Genomic DNA, 17,723 nt, shown 5'->3' on the forward strand with positions numbered 1-17,723 from the left:
CTTTAGGCTGCTATAACATAGCGATTTAGAGACTGTGCTAAACTTGCAATTTAAAGATTGGGCAAATTTCCTATGTCCCTAATCATGAGACTGGGGAGCCATGTATAAGATTACTGCTCAAATGGGGAAGCTGTGGGTGCTACTGCCAACATGATGGGATTAGGAAGTACCTAGAGAAGAGTAAAGCAGTCTCTGGGCGTCTGTGAAAGTGTTCTCAAGGAGGAAAAAAAAAAAGGAGGAAAGATCAACCTCGAATGTGTGCCCAGCTGGAACAAAAGAGGAAGCCCATTTCTCTGGCACCCCTTTCTCTGCTTTCTAGTCACCCTGATGTGAGCTACTCTGGCTGGCCTGGCCCTCTTGCCATGGCAAACTGGAATCTCTGAAACTGTGAACCAAGTTAAGTCTTTCCTCCTTTTAACTTGCTTCTGTTACGTATTTTGCTACAGCAATGAAAAGCTAACAGTGGACCATCTTCAAGGAGGAAATAATCTGTTGAAAAGGAGAACATATCACTACTAGGCCCTGGAGTCAGACTGTCATGGTCTAGGTCTACCTTTTCTTGGATGTATGCCCTCATAAAGGTGCCTAAGTTCTTCATGCCTCTGTTTTCTCCTCTGTCACATCAAGATGCTCATAGGAGCCTCCTTCCACTAGCCTCACTATCAAACCCCCCACCCCAGTACAACCATCCATTTCTTTCTCTGCTCCCATGGTGCTCTCTCTCTCTCCCTCCCTGACTCTGTCCCACAGCCCAGACAAAAATAAAAGGAGACTGTGATTGGAGTGAAATGTGCCTAGGAAAGTAGGAGAATGCAAGGCACTATGACTGTACCTTCTTCAGCTGTATAGGCAAAGGGCTCCTAGAGGCATTGAAACTCAAGATGGGCTTCAACATGCTCACATTCCAGAAAATGATGTCGCCATTGTAGGAAGCGGTCCCAAGGAACTGGTTCTGATACTTGGCCATGCACAGGATGTCCTCCGTGTGAAAGGTCTGCCAGTGGTAGCAGGAGAGTACCAGCATGGTCCTGTGGAATGTGTGCACATGGCCAGAGGCAAGAGGGCCAAGAGCTCACAGGCTGCAACGCTCTTTGTGGGAAGCCACAGCCTTTAGGATTCAGAAACCAACTTAGAGCAGCATTATCTCAGGGAGTCCAGGAGCTGGTTCAAAGTCCCCCACTGACCTCATTTCCTAGGCACCCACTATGCACCACACATAAAGGGTCTGCTCTTGAGGTTTACAAATAATGAGGCTTGATTCTTCTCCTGAGTAAAGACTCAGGTTTAAACAAGGGGAAATGATAGCTGTGACCAGGCCTCCTGTCTGGTCAGGAGGGCACCTTGTGCATGTTGGTCCCATGCACAAGGTACTTCCCTGACACCCCTCCCACTTACCCTGAGCTCACATCTCTCCCTAGGCCTCCTTGACTCAGCTGCTCAGAGCACTCTCCAATACTAACCAGGTCTCTGCTCATTCCCCACACCAGCCAATAACCTTCATAAATCCAGTTATCTCATTACTTAATAGAAACTGAGTGTTTGCATGCACTCAAAATTCCTATGTTAGAACCTAATCCTCAGGTGAGGAATGGAGCCTCTTGGATGACATCTGGTTGTGACGATGGAAGCCTCATGAATGGTGTGATAAAGAAACCAAAGACAGATCCTTCACCCTTCCCCTCCCACACACAGAAACTACAGCAAGACGATGGCCCTTTATAAATGAAGAAAGGCTCTCTTACAAGACTCCACAATGCTTTGGCCTGGGACCTTTCAGATCCTACGGCTGCAAGAAACAAACCTCCATAGTTTGCATGCCATGCACTCTGTGGTGGTATGCTATGGCGGCCTACATGAGTAAGGTAGAAACTATACAGAGGAGCAAGGTGCTGTTGTAACAGGTAACACCTAAAAATGTGCAGCTAACTCTGGAGGGAGCAGATGGTCAGAGACTGGAAAAGTTCTAAGACATACACCAGGAAAAGCCCCTCTGGGCCATCAAGGATGGTTCCAGCAAGGACATGGGTGGTTCAGGCGAGGCCATAGAAAGAGGAATAGAGAAGGCCATGCTGGGATGTAGCCCCATTGATAAGTGCTTGATGAGCATGTGTGAAGCCCTAGATTTGATCCCAAGTGCTGAATAAACTGGGCCTGGTGGTGATGGGATCGGTGGTGATGGCTATGATCCCATCACCAGAGAGGTGAAGGCAAGAGGATCAAAACTCTAACATAATCTACATAAGAGAGTTCAAGGCCAGCTTAGCTATAGGATACAGAGGGAGAGGGAGAGGGAGAGGGAGAATGTGTTCCTCCGATGCTGGAGCTGGAACCCAGGCTAAGCTTGTATTCAACCACTGAGTTATATGCCCAGCCCCATCTTTTCAAATATTACCTAAGTGATCCTAAGTTGCTGGTAACAATACAGATGGCAATGGCCATTCTGACATCTCAAGTAGAAATGAGGAGCCCACCACTGGAACCTGGAGGCTGAGCCATCCTTGGTACAGAGTGATAAAGAGCTTGGCTGGACTGTGCCACATTCTAGTGCATTGTAGCAAGTAGCATTTGCAGGCCTTGAGACTCAGATATATGTTTGAATGAGGAGATTTCTAAGAAAAAAAATTTGAAGATATAGACAGTTTTCTCCTGTTTATAGTACTATTCTCGAAAAGAGAAATAATTTTTAAAACACAGTTGTTGAGCCAAGGGGAAGAAAATCTGAGATTGTTGCTCAATGGTAGAGCATTAGCCTAGCACATATGAGGCTGTGGCTCAGTCCATAGCACCAAAACGGGATAAAGAACAGAGTTGAGACCTTCTCTTTTCAGCCTTTATCAACTGAAAAGAAAGATAAGCCTGCCAGGGTGTGGTCCAGACTGTCTGATGAGAACACTATGGGTCAACCACTTGGCAGAAGCTGAGCCCTATGCCCTAACACCAGTGGTTCTCAGCCTGTGAGTCTTGACTCTTTGGCAAACCTCTATTTCAAAAAAAAAAATATTTAGACTATGATTTATAACAGCAATCAAATTACACTTATAAAGTGGCAACAAAAAAAAATAATACATGCTTGGAGTGGTCACCAAAACTTGAGGAACTGTATTAAAGGGCCCCAGCGTTGGGAAGAGTGAGAACCACTGCCTAAGACAATAGAAGAATGACTCAAAGATGAATTTAGGCATTTAAACTGTCCTTCCTGCTGCAAAAGGGTATCAGAGAAGAGGCCACCAGGACAGGTTGTACCTCAGTATCCCTTGCTCTCATCACCTTACTTCATAGTCTGTCAACTCACATTCTGATATCATGTTGTTTAGCCATAGCTCCTGAGAATGGTAGTATGATACAAGCTATACCAACAGAAATAGGAAAGCTTGGCTGTTTCTATCATCTAGATTCCAGCAGACAAAGCCATGGGTTCAAAACTCCAGCCCCAGCCAGCCACAGGACCCATGCATAGACTAGAATCATCACAGGGGTTATCACCTGGGCCCAGGGCACCAAGAGATCCCAGCTTTCCAAAGGCAAGAAAGCAGATTGTCTGGAGCCTTATATGTCTAGCCCCTGCAAAACAGGGTCTCTATCTCAGGGGCCTTGGAGGCAGAGCACCAAAAAAGAGGATTCTTTTGGAGTCTTAAGATGACTCAGTGGATAAACACACTTGCTGCTAATTGTGATGATCTGAGTCCAATCCCTGGAACCCTCATGGTAGAAGTAACAAACTGACTCCCACAATTATCCTCTGACCTCTGCCATGTGCCATGGCACACAAAATAGATAGATGGTAGAAATTAGTTAGTTAGAGAGAGAGAGAGATAGGCAGACATGGATGGATGGATGATGGATGGATAGAATAGATGGGTGAATAGATGGAGGGTGTGTGGATGAGAGATCTGAAATTTGTTTCAGTGAGTTCAGACTCATTGGGATTTGTTGTTCCTTTCTTCCCTCCTGTCTCCATTCATCTGCCCCGTACCCATCTCACTGGTGGACTCTGGAAGTATACATAATTATCCCATGTCACATTTTTATGGCCAAGAGAGAACTTGCCTCAGGATAAATGGTACACTCAGTCCCATCCACATCTAACTAGTTGGTTGCCTTGTCCCTTCTTGCACCTTAGTTCCTTGGGAAAGGTGTCAGCTCTGAGATAATTATGTAGCCCAGCAATTCCAGGGCACCAATTGTGAAAAGAGCTTGAGGGCTGCAGAAATGCATTTTGCATCTGAGGACATGAATTTTGGGGAGCCAGAGGTAGAACACTATAGACTGAGTTTTGTTTTGTTTCTCTTCAACTCATGTATTAAAACCTAACCCCCAGTGTGAGTACACAAGGAAGCCAAGCCTTTGGAATATAGTGAGGTCACATGGGTGGAACCTTCAACCCTGTAAGATTATAGAAAGGAAAGAACCTTCTAGAACCAAGAAGCAGGCTTCACTAAAAGCCAAACCTGCTAATGCCTTTGGCTCAGACCTCCAGGAATATAGGAAGTAAATTCCTGTACTTTGCAAGCTACCAGCCAATGGCATCTTGTCATAAGAGATTGATGTAATTCCCCCACAGAATGAGTGGCTCCATGCAGATGGAGACTATTGCTCTTGCCATGACTATCACCAGCAGTGGGAAGCATCTCTCCACATAAAGGAATGGATGGGTAGAGCAATGAAATGGCTGACGGCCACCACGGGCACCTGCTAGCCACTGCAGCTGCCGGGAATGCACAGCGAGGAAGGCACAAGCTAAAGGGAGACACCCAGCCCGAACCTCCCGTCACACTTGCTGCTCACGTGAAATGGGTGATTCTCTTGCTCCACCCTGCCATGTAGTATGCTTTCTTCATGTGGACAATTCCACTAATCTGTTGGAGTTAAGGAAAGCAGAGCAATAGATTCCTCAGAGAGCATGCCTTTGAGCCCAGGTGCTTTCCTAAATGTACCCACCAGGAAGTCAAAACTCAATGAAGGTGGAAATTCCTAGAGTCAACGCCATCGCTGAGCTTTCAGAGTATCTGCTAATTATCTACCTGAAGGGAACTAGAAACCATCAAACCTGGTGTATCTGAAAGAGACAGAAAATGTGGGTACCCATGGCCATTTTACAGAAGAGATAACTAAGCAACATGTGACCTGACTGTAACCCAGCTAAGGTCTGATAACAGCTGAGGATAGCACATAGATCAGTATTAAACCCCCTGGTTAGTGTGTGTGTGTGTGTGTGTGTGTGTGTGTGTGTGTGTGTGTGTGTCTGTCTGTCTGTCTGTCTGTCTGTCTGCCTGTCTGTGTGTGTACACATGCACAAATGAAGGCCAGAGGTCAACCTCCAGTGTAGATTTTCAGTTATTCACTTTGTTTGGGGCAAAGAGCTCTCTTACTGGGAACTGGAGCTCACCAATTAGGCTAGTCTGGCAGAACAGCAAACCTCAGAGATCTGTCTCCACCTCCCCAGTGTTGGGATTAGAAGCCCATGTCACCATACCCAGCTTTTCATATGGATGCTGTGGATCAAACTCTTCCACCAGCTGAGCTCTCTCCCCAGAACCCTCTCCTCGGGCTTCTTGATCAAATACTATTTCTGCACAGATTAACGGAAAGGGGCTCAAGTCCCAGAGGCACTTATGCTGCCTCTGCTCTATCCATGGACTGTTCCTAGAGCCCTAACAAGTACTTTCTGTCTCAGGCTATCCAGATGTCCAGAAATGAGATCAATGCGGACTACAGGAGGATTTCTGGTGGTTACATGAAAGCCAGCATTCCTCCGGAACTTGTGAAACCATTTCTTATCTTCCAAAAGGAGTCGTTTCTGTTCCTCTGGCAGAAGGAATACCTGTGGCACCTATCTGTTTATCAAAGCCCATGCTGGCCTCCAGGCTCCTGGAGTATCTCAAGTACCTCTTACACATTTCAAAGTCCATGCTAGCATCCTAGCCCTTCTCACTGCCCCAGGTTTCCCTCTTCCCAGATGCCCATTGGTCCTCTTTATAATGGCAATCCTCCCCCATCCCCATGCACCACTATTCTCACTATACTCTCTTTCTCACTATCTTATTCTCCTATGCTCTCTCTTGTACTTTCATTCTCTCTCTCTCTCTCTCTCTCTCCCTCATCTACAATAAAACTGTTAACCATATCATAAAGGAGTGAGCATAGGAGCCTCCAGATCAAATACTCCCACTGCTAAAAACACAACCCAAAGCCCCAAGGTACGGAAGAACAATAAATACATCCTTGCAGATTTTAAATGCAAGAGCAATTGGCATGTGTGGAATCCTCGCTAGGGAGGAGAGTCCAAAGGCTCGGGCAGGTCTGAAGGTAGGCAGCCTGACCATGCTGCGCAGCCTCCCAGACACATGGAAATCCCCAGCTGATGGACCCCACTGACCTCCACTCCGTCCGGGTTGGGAAAGCTCATCAGGCACTCCCCAGTGTTGTAGTTCCACATCTGCAATATGCCGTCACGCAAGCCTGTGAGCAGACACCGTTCCGACTCATCCAGTGCCATGGCGGTCAGCTCGGCTTGCTGGATGCCACACACAGAGAACTCCATCTGCTTCTTGCCCGTGGTGATGTCCCACACACTCACGGTGCCCACTAGGCAGCCACTCACCACCTGTAGGCACACACACACGCACACGCACACACTCATTGCAGAGCAGTCCTAAGTATGTCCTGGCCCCTCTCCCCTCCACATCCCGACCCTCACCTCAACAAACTGTGCCTGAAAATAGGCCTTCCTGAGCTGTGTCACAAAACTGCAGCTACCACTCTTTTTAAATGAATTCATTTCATAAAGCCCCCATTAGTGCAAAAAACTAAAATGGCACTTAAGAGCTCAAGTTCCCAGAAGAGATGGGAAAGCCATACCTATTTTAAAGATTTTACAGCACTAGTGGAGTTGTTTAAACTTCATGACTATGGAAGGTTGGACTGTTACAGATCCAGACCCAAATGATCCTGGGCTATCTTTAGTTCCCTTAACAGCCACTCATTGTCCACCTTTGTGTCTGACCTAGCACCCTTTCAACTCTGAGTAAACACCTTTAAACTGTATTAGCTTAGCTGAACACCAGCTTCCACTGACTGGAAGGCTGAGAACAACATCAGCTAACATCTGAGACCAACAGCAGGGTGACCCCAGCTTTACCGTCACTCACCTACCTGATGCTCCCGCCAATACATCTGGGGAAATGCCTCCGTTTAGGGCTTTCTTTCATCTCGTGACTATAAAAGCTCATGTAACCACTTCAACATCAGAACATGTAATTTGGGACAACACGAATCCATGTTCCCAGACCACAGTTATTCATATTTGGTGTCACATTAATATTCATTTTCTTCCCCATGGGGTAAGAGGTGTGGTTTACATCAACACACTTATCACTCTCTCTGTAGAAAAGAATCCATTGTATAGAGACATGCCTGCCAAAGCACCTTTAGTCAGGACCAAAATGAGAGAGAAAAATCTAAGCAGGGGACAGACTCCCAGCACCTCCACAGAGAAGCGCTGAAGACACAAGATAGCAGTGGCTTCTCTGCCTTCATCCTGCTCTAAGAGTGGCCTGAGAAGTTACTCTAGACTGACATTGCCACTGAGAAGAGCTGAGCATGTTTACAGACAGAAATAAAATGCTCCTTTGCAGCACTGAAGAGCCCTAAGGCAGCTGGACACTGAGACAGTGGCGCTAAAAGCTGGAACAGGACGGCAGCCCTGGCCTTACATAGCCAGAGGCCAGTCCTGCACAGACAGCTGCCCTGTCCACTGCCCAGATCTGACAAGAGGTGCTGCTGGGAGTGGCCAGAAGCCTGCAGCCCTTTCTGTCTACGATGCCTAGAAGTATTCTGTATGCCCAGCTGTCCTGCCCACACTAAAGTATCTCCTAAGCCGAGGGCACAGGCTGCTCTGTCCTTCTCATAAGAAACAGAATGCAGCTTCTGCAAGGAGGGTAGCTCATGGGATGGGAACCTTGAAGACTACCCCACACCAGCATGTTTCCTTGCTAAGAAGACTGCCTGCCCAATGCTGACCTAAGTGACACAGGCCAAGGCAGGGATGCCCAGAGGGTCAACAATCCAGATCAGGGAGCTTAGTCAGATCCCATGCCAACCGGTCTGCAAGAATACTTCCTATCTAGATTTTGGTGACACCAGGACTACAAAAGCACTAGCCATTTCCAGAGTGCCATGTGAACTCACTGATACCTGAATGCAGATGTGGGTACATGGAAAGGCCTGGGTCCTGACACTGGCACTTCTCCCAGCTGCTGAGGCCAGTCCTGCCCACTCACCTGTTTAAATATCTTGCTATAGAGGACGGCACACAGGATTGAGCTGTGAGTTGTCATCTTCCCTGTTTTCGTGGGGCCCTGGGACTCCAAGTATCCTCCAAGGATCCCAATCTGCAAGGTGGGGGGAGACCAACAGCTGTGCAGTCACATGAGCTCTGCCCTCTGTGACAAAAGTCTGGAGGAGAAACCTCTGGTACTGTTACATCAGGACATCCTCTGCCCGCACAAGGCTCCTCAACAACTCAGAATTCCATTTCTCCTCTTACCCCACCCCCAGGTCCCTATTCCCAGGACTGGGATGCCTGGTCCCTCATGATCCAATAACCTTAAGGCCCAAGTCCATCATCCTCTCACCTTCCAGGTGTTTCCTTTGTAGGCAGACATGAAGATATTGTAAAGAGACACTTGTATCTTTCGATCTGACTATGGGACTGTTGGAAAAATGGACCCCAGAGAAATGGGAATTTCCCTGGGGATCTCACGCTGGGAGAAGGAAAGTGTACCAGCCAGAAGAGATGCTTGTCTCCCAGAAAGAGATTACACATAGTTCTGACAACTTATCAGACTATTTTACAGGATGAGACTGGAGTCCAGATAATGTTGGGTCAATAGTGAGCATGACCACAACTTGCCTGGGACTGTTTAGATATGCATGCCTTTGGCCCTCTATTTAAACTTGGATCTCACTTCAGCACCCCAAAGATGGACCACTGGGGTTTGCTAGACTGCTTCCCAATGTGACCACAAATCTCCTTTTTCTGTTTTCCGCTGTTGATATGGCTCTTTTGTTGTTGTTTGTTTGTTTGTTTGTTTGTTTGTTTTTTGAGACAGGCTTTTTCTTTGTAACATTGGCTGTCCTGGACTATCTTTATAGACCAGGCTGGCCTCAAACTCACGGAGAGCCACCTCCCAAAGTGCTGGGATTACAGACATGCACCACCGCTCCCGGCTTAACTTGGCTCTTTTAGTGGGCTTGTTGAGAACTTGACTGGAGGTATAAATTATGACCCACAAATCTAGTAACACCCTCAGGAAGCCTTCTGTAACCATTCCAGTGCCACTCAAAAAAGACTTCCTGTGCCCATGAGCCCTTAGAATCCAACACTGTCACATGACCTTGCACTTCCTACCGAATTAACCTTAGTAATATGCTCTCACGCCCCAACAAAGCTTGGGATTAAATGCTGTCGCAGCCCCACCCAGAGAGCCTACACTAATGCCCAGAACGATTAGAAATGAGCTTCAAAGGTCTAGTTAATTAAAAAAAACTTAAAAAAAAAACACTAGCAGCCAATCCAGCACCCAGCAGAGAGTAAACACCTACCCTTCTCTCTTTCTCTCTCTCTCTCCATAAACCTGCTGCAAAGAGGAGAGCCAGCCATGTGCATAGAAAGATGTCTGTGACCCTTAACAGAGTGTTCCGCCAACAGTGGGTACATGGCCTCAGTGAAGCTCCCTATACAGAAGCTCCTATCTTTGGTCTACCCCTTGGCTCCCATGTGGTACCAGGCCCCATCATGGCTCTGGCCAGTCCTCTCTCTTTCCATCCTCAAAGTCAGAGCAGACCCATGGGCACCAGGCAGGTCATAGCTCACAGGCATTCTTCCTGACAGTTTTCTTTTCTCTAGGGCCTCTCTGCCTTCCTGGAGTTCATAGTTAAAACTGAAGGGGCCAAAGGAGCGTGGAGGGATGACAGGAAAGTCCAAAGAGTGCAGGCATAGAGAGGAATAGAAACAGCAGGGGTGGAAAAGAGGATGAGCTGGGGTCCAGAACCCACTCTCAAGGAAGCTCAAGAGCCAGGGCCTCACAAACTCCAGAGCCAAGGCAGCACAGGACAGACCCTGCTAGCTGTGTCCAAGTCCTAGGACAGTCACTCACGTTGTAGGTGCTACAGATGAGGGTGCTGTCTCTGTGGAAGTAGGCGCTGGTGATGGGGCAGCTGCCCAGAGGGAAAAACTTCCCACAGAAGGACTGGAGGCACGCATAGTCATGCAGGTCCCACACTCGAATGTTCTGTAGGGAGTAGGCAAAAGCGTCTGCAGATGCAGCCAGCATCCTAGGTCCTGGGGACGCTCCTGTGAGCAAGGCCACCACATAAAAAGTGTCTGCTGTTGCCCCAGCCCCACCTAGAGAGGCTGAACTAATGGTCTGATAACCTAGGTTCCCAAGCACCCCTGGCCTGCCTGGCCTCCTAAGCTCAGCAAGCTAAAGCAAAGACAGCAGGCAGCCCATGCCCTACCTCTGATCTTCACTTGCTCTCTGACTCCAGGCCAGTTCTAGACCATTTAGAGCTGGGCTCCACACCCACCAGAGGGAGCCAGAGGCTTGTGGCCACCTGCATAATGACTCTTCTAGGGCACCTCCCTGTGGATCTTTGGCAAAGTAAGAGCAGGGCCAGGAAGGTTACCTCTCTGCCACAGGCTCCTCCCAATACTAGCTGAGCTACATTATCACCCCAGGGTTAGTGTCTTTTCCCAGGGAACAGAGCTGGAGGTATGGGGGACAAAGGTATATGCTCCACGAGGTGACACCTTGTCCCTGGAAATGCTGATGAGGATGCTGGTGTACTTGCTGTTCACGAGGAGGTGCGTCACTGATGTCTGGTGTCCCTTCATCAGCCACACTGGCCTCTTTGAGACCAAGGGGTTCCACAGGCGGATGTGGGGGTCATAGCCACCAGTGACTGGAGTCAAGAAATGAGTATCAGCCACCAGAGCCTACGCTGGGACCTTCTTCCAGGCCCGAACTCCAGCCAGAGTTGACAGGTGGAGAAGGCCACTGTGATCTATCACTGTCCCTGTTGCCCTTTCCTCTCTGTCTCTGTCTCTGTCTCTGTCTCTGACAGGCCCTGAGCCACACCCCACCTCCCAGCGATGTAAATCAGCATCGGGGGAATCCTGACTTAGGCTGGGTGCTATGAAGCCTTGTCCTTGGACCTCAAAATCCCCAGGCTGCTGCAGCCCCCACCCCAACTCTGCTTCTGGGGAACACAAAGATTACTTACCCAAAAAGTTCCTCTCTGGACAGTAATCAAAGCAAAGAATTCCTTTTCTTAAATTCAGCGATGATAACCTAGAATAGAAAATCAAGGCGAGGGACGGGGGGTTGCAAGGCTAAGAGCAGCACCCTGGACCTGGGAAGGAGAAGAGCTAGGTGCTTGGTGGGGAACGGTCACTATCTATCCACCCAGAAGAAGAGAGGCCTCAGACCTGCCCAGTTGCACACACACACACACACACACACACACACACACACACACATACACACACCAGTACCCAAAGCATAGCCCAGGACTCCTGCTGAAGTAGCAGGTGCTAAAATCAGTAGCTCATGGGGAAGCACCCACCCTTTAGGAAGAAAAAAAAATCCCCCAAACACAAGCAAGTCTTTCCACTTGTAAAGTGATTCGTGTTGTTCCAAGAACAAAGTTTAACATGATTTTACATCAACCACCCTCAGGCAGGTATCCTCCAAGCCATGACACAAATAAAAATTAAAATTAAAAATAATAATTTTTTTAAAAGTAGCCCAGGGCTATTGGCACTGTGCCCTCCCTCTGTGTGGGGTGAAATCCCACAAGTCACCTGGGCTCCCATATGCAATCCTCATAGTGGCATTGCCCTGATGAGATGAGTGCAATGAGATCAAGAGCTTACCTAAGGGTGCCACAGTCACAGATCTATGGAGGGAAGAGGACTCTGCCCTGGTAAATACAACAGGAAATGGCTCCATTCCCCAGGAAGGGAGAAGAGGAAGAAAGGGCTGGGCAGGGTCCAAAGGTCCAAGAGACCCTAACAGGATCCCAAGACTGTGAGCCCCCTACACAGCCAGCTCTTTCTTATCGTCTTCACACCACACCATATCTACACTAGGGACCCTCAGCTTCCGTAGCAGCCTCCCAGCTGTTTCCTAACCTCCAGCCTCGCTTCAGTTTTTCAAGAACACATGAAAGCATGGATATTCCACCCACTGGCAGGCCAGAGATGTGGGCCAGTGAGATGGCTTAGGAGGTAAAGGCACTTGCTGCCAAGCCTGATGACCTGACTTGACTCCTGGGACCCAAACCATGATGGGAGAGAGTTGACTCCCACAAGTTGTCCTCTGACCTCCACAGGAGAACATCGGTATATACCACCGTCCCTATATTAAATACATGCTTTTAAAAAGCAAAAGACAGATGCCTCCATCTATGTGCCTATGCGCAGAGAAATTTTCTGCAACAACTGTCACCAAGACAAGATAGAAGGAATTACTTCAGACTGACTCACTCATCTACGATATCTGCTGCCTCCTGCTCCCTGCCTTACAGACCCTGTCTTCCAAAGCAACACACAGGAGCAAGGAAATGGAAAGAGACAAGAGGGCCAACTATGAGGGAGCCTGCAAGGGAAGCAATGGGATGGCTTAGCAGAGGGAAACTGAATGGCTCATTTTGGATATCCTCTCCGAAGAAGGTGATGGGAGGCAGAAACCTGCAGAGCAATTAGAAATGGCCAAGGAAAGCACGCAGGGAGATTCGAGGCTTCAGACCAAGGAAGCAGCAAGTCCAAGGTTATAGGGCTGCAGAAGTAGTCAGAGGCGAGGTAGGTAGGGCCTGGACTATAAAGGGTTTGTATAGGGCCCCAGCTGGAGATCTGCAGATGGTTGTGTGTATGGACAGCAGCCAGAGGGGATCTACTGAGCAGTGACAGTGACTCAACAAAGGGGGAGGTGGAAGGAAAAAGAAAAGAAAAAGGAGGGGAAGCAGCGCAGGTCAGTTCACACACTCCACACCAGCTCCTCCAACCCCAATCCCTGATTATTATCAGTTCCACTCCTGGCTTCAACCACCTGAAAAGCTCAGGTAAGACCAACTACGATGAAGATGGTCACTTAGGACCCTGGGAAAGTGAGGCTGACTCTACAGCGGTCAGGTTTGGCAACTTCAAGTGTCACCTATAATGGTTATTCCCCAAAAGGGCATCAAGTGCCAGAGACCAACAGGCAGCCAATAATGCCACCTTCTGCCCTGATGTGGTACTGCACCACAAGACAGAAGAGGAGGGAAAAGAGGGGAGGAAGGGACAGGAGAGGGCAGGAGAGGAGGAGAAACAGAGAGACAGAGAAATACAGAGAGACAGAGACAGACAGACAGACAGACAGACAGAGAACATGTGTGCTACCTCCTCCAACCTACCCCCAAATTAAATATTCTAACCTTGGGGGCTGGAGAGACGGCTCAGAAGTTAAGAACATTGCTTGTTCTTCCAGAGGTCCTGAGCTCAATTCCCAGCAACCACATGGTGGCTCACAACCATCTATAATGAGATCTGGTGCCCTCTTCTGGTGTGCAGGTGTACATACAGGCAGAATGTACATAATAAATATTTTAAAAAAGTATTCCAACCTCTCCACCTCTACTCTTGGCCAACTCCCGGTCACCATCATGCATAGCCTGAACTATTGTGATCATTTCCTCCCTGGTGTGGTCCTACCTCTTCCTTGTCCTTGGATTTGAAGACATACATTAGACCCACCATCCCTCTGCTCAAAACCATCTGCGCCTAATTCCAAAAGAATTAGAGCAAAGCACCCTGAAGAACTGGGGGAAATACTAACTTAGACTAGCTCCCAGGGAATGATAAGGAATTATGGATTTTTTTTATGTTCTTATGTATATATTTGAGATTTTTAAAATAAAAATATTAATTAACAACAGGTGGTGGTAGCAAATGCCTTCAATCCCAGCACTCAGGAGGCAAAGGTAGGTCAGTCTCTGATTTCAAGGCCAGCCTTGTCTACAGAACAACTAGGGGCTATACAGAGAAACCTTATCTCAGAAGAAAAGAAAGATGCAGGGAATGGTGATGCATGCTTTTAATTCCAGGATTCAGGAGGCAGACAGGATCTCTGTAAATTAGAGGCTAGTCTGGTCTACAGAGTGAGTTCTAGATGAGCCAGGGCTACACAGTAAGACCATGTCTCAAAAATAAAAATTTTCAGCTGGGTGCAGTGGCACACGCCTGTAATCCCAGCACTCAGGGAGGCAGAGGCAGGTGGGTCTCTGTGAGTTCAAGGTCAGCCTGGTCTACAAAGTGAGCCCAGGACAGCCAAGGTTACACAGAGAAACCCTGTCTCAAAATAATAATAATAATAATAATAATAATAATAAATAAATTTTTTAAAAAGAAAAAAAGGAGAGAAAACAAGAGAAAGCCTGGGCATTAGCTCAGTGATGGAGCACTCACCTAGCAGACACAAGATCTTGGGTCTGGTCCCCTGACAACAAGGGAAAAACAAAACAAGAAAGCCAGATATAGTGGCACATGCTTATAATCCCAGCACTCAGGTGATGGAAGCAGGAGGATGGCAAGTTCAAGGCTAGCCTGAACTACACAGCAAGACTCTGTCTCAAAATCTAAACAAAAAACAGAGAGAAAGAAAGAAAGAAAAAAAAAGAAGGAAGGAAGGAAAGAAAGAAAGAAAGAAAGAAAGAAAGAAAGAAAGAAAGAAAGAAAGAACTCTGCAGGTGAGAGAAGCAAAGGGCCTGGAGCAGGAGTGTGAACTCTGGGCCTAGTGTGTGTCTAGAATGGGAAGACAAAGCAGGTAAGAAAAGGAAGGCATCAGAGCCAGCCTCCAGAGGCCATGGTGAGGTGACCCTCTGGCCTCCTCCTGCCATCAAATGCAGTAAAACTAAAAACTCTAGAATGAAGGAAACATGTCAGAACTGTCTCAAGAATAAATGTGCATGCTTGTGCATCATGGCTTGCTGTAGAAGGATAAGGCATGCATTTGGCTAGACTCACTTATTCTGAGGTTGATTAGTTTTTTGTTTGTTTGTTTTTACAATATGGATCAACATATGCCACACAGAATATTATTCACTCAAGGAATCCTGAAGGTAAACAAGGTAGGCATTGTCTTCACTCTCTAAGGAAGAAACTTGAGGTCCCAGGATGACAACACTGGTTTCAGTACTTCTTTCAGGGGGGTGGACCCAGTACTGTTGAGCCCAGCCAATGGCACAGGCCTATAATGCTAGCCCTTGAAAGGTAGAGGCAGGAGGCTCAGAAGTTCAAGACCTGTTTGGGTTACATGAGACCCTGTCTCTATGTTTTCATGAGAGAGAGAAAGCAAGACATGCCTTTTTGTCTGCCTACTTAATATATGCTGGGGTTGATTTGATTTTGTTGTTTGTTTTTAACAAATTGGTGGGTAAAACAGGTGAACTAGGACTGGACAGGTGGCTCAGTGGGTAGTGTATTTGCCATACAAGCTTGAGGACCTGAGTTTGAACTCCCAGAAGCCATGGAAAGTTGGGCATTGTAGTGCACATCTGTAATCCAGTCTTTCTACAGCAAGCTATGATGCCAAACCTTCATGATCTCACAAGCCAGCCAGCCTGGTGGACACAGTCATCAACAACAAAGAGGCCCTGTCTCAAACAGTGGGAGTGAGGACCCACACCCAAGGTTGTCCTCTGGCCTCCACATGTGCAGTAAGGCATGTGCGCCCTCCCCACAGACACACATAGAGAGGAAGAGACAGACAGTCAGACAGAGACAGACAGAGTTGAAAGAGGCCTGTTACCCTTTTGCTACTGGTAGAAATTTCAGAATGATGATTAAACAGAAACCAGAGCCCATGTGCTAAGTCCCACATCCACTGTCAGCCTATGGGACACAAGCTACTTCCTGGAGCCTGGCAGGAGCCCCAGGACAGTGCCCTGCTGATGATACACCAACCCAGAGGCAAGTCCTCTCTCAGCAGGGCTATCTGCACGTGGCAGACAGAAGCCAGATCTGTCCAGGACTCACCTGCTATCCACCTCCCATCATCAGGTGCTCCTTACCTGGGTTTCTCAGGGCCTTTGGCTGGCAGTATTATCAGAACAAGAGAGGACCTCTCAATGGCTGAACACGAGGCTACCACATTCAGCTGGGGGATGAACTTGATCTGCTGACACCAAGTGGAGTGGAGACTCTGGGAAAGAGAATGGTTGTAGCAGGAGACCTCTCAATGACAGTCACATTCTATATCCTGCTCCTGGAACATGGCCAGGGCTGGTGCTGGATGGGACTGGAGATCACAAGATCTAAGGCTCTTGCCTTAGAGACCACAGCTTGGACAAAATGATATGGACCATAGTCCTAACCAAGTCCTAACCAAGGTGTCTGGCCCATCCCTGTCTCAAAACAAAACAAAACAAAACAAAACAAAAAAACTGCTTAAAAGCACTAAGCCTACCATCATCTGAACTCCTGTTTTCTCAGAGTCTCTTAAGATTTAGAAACTGCAACAGCAGGACTTATGATACTATCATTCTTTGAAACAGGGACAAAGAGTGAAATTGAGGGTGCCTAGGTCCCACTGCCTTCTACTGGCTGCCTCTACTACAGGAGCCTGCATTTCCAGGCCCACTACCATGCTCTGTATTTGTTAGAACATGGTGGCTCCCAGGAATAGGAGGGGCAGAATGCACACTCTGCCAGGAGTGTAGCAACAGGGAGATGGTACTCAGAGAACAGGAAAGGCAGGCTGGCCCAGGCTCCAAATGCCCTCTGTGCAGGCGAGATTCTATCAACTCGACACAACCTAGAGTCACTTGGGAAGAGGGGCCTCAGTTGAAGAATTGCCTCCATCAGGTATTTCTATGGGGCCTTTTCTTCATTAACGGTTGGTGTGAGAAGGTCCAGCTCACGGTGAGCGGTGCCAGCCCCGGGAATGTGGTCCTGAGCTGTATAAGAAAGCAAGCTGAGCAAGTCATGGAAGAGCCAGCCAGTAGGCAGCTTTCCCCCATGGTTCCTGCCTCAGCTCCTACATGAGCTCATACCCTGACTTCCCTCAATGGTGGATCATATAAGCCAGTGAAACCCTTTCATCCCCAAATCGCTTTTGCTAGATGCTTTATCACAGCAACAGAAAGCAAATTAACACATCCACACTCTGGCCCTGGATGGTAACTGTGCTTAGCCTCCCAGTCTGGAGATGTCCCTCCCTAGGACAAGCAAAGAGGAGAATGAAGAAGAGGGATTGGGTGGATGGATAAGATTATCAAATATTCTTAAGCACCTTAAACCTGCAAGCCTGGTAAGACCCTGGGTTGGGTCTTACATCACCATTTCCTCTAATGCCTGCCACAATAATGGTACCTAAGCCAAAGCACTGAAATGAGGCCTAGGATGCTTAGTAACTTCAACAGCAAACTTCTCCCAAATGAAATAACCACAGATGAAAGGAGGGGGTGGGGGGAACAAGCATGGTGATGTGTGCAGCAATCCAGCACTTGGGAGATGGAGGTAGAAGGATCATGTGTTCACAGACAGCCTGGGAACATGAACCTCAGTCTCAAAGAAAAAGGAAGAAAGGAAGAAAGGAAGAAAGGAAGAAAGGAAGAAAGGAAGAAAGAAAGAAAGAAAGAAAGAAAGAAAGAAAGAAAGAAAGAAAGAAAGAAAGAAAGAAAGA

At 47.7% G+C, this 17,723-nt stretch overlaps 1 protein-coding gene across 1 annotated transcript in view; it reads right to left on the bottom strand.

Annotated features, from left to right (window-relative positions):
- Efcab8 (EF-hand calcium binding domain 8) overlaps positions 1 to 17,723 on the bottom strand; it is a 59,256-nt gene that overhangs the window by 21,326 nt on the left and 20,207 nt on the right. The window contains 8 exon segments of the mRNA XM_055606596.1: positions 749 to 1,040; positions 4,789 to 4,856; positions 6,377 to 6,604; positions 8,280 to 8,390; positions 10,158 to 10,292; positions 10,811 to 10,962; positions 11,284 to 11,351; positions 16,111 to 16,241. Of these exon segments, the coding sequence (XP_055462571.1) occupies positions 749 to 1,040; positions 4,789 to 4,856; positions 6,377 to 6,604; positions 8,280 to 8,390; positions 10,158 to 10,292; positions 10,811 to 10,962; positions 11,284 to 11,351; positions 16,111 to 16,241 (1,185 nt within the window).

This window comes from Psammomys obesus, unplaced genomic scaffold (assembly GCF_907164565.1).
Source record: "Psammomys obesus unplaced genomic scaffold, mPsaObe1.curated_primary_1811, whole genome shotgun sequence".
NCBI lineage: Eukaryota > Metazoa > Chordata > Mammalia > Rodentia > Muridae > Psammomys > Psammomys obesus.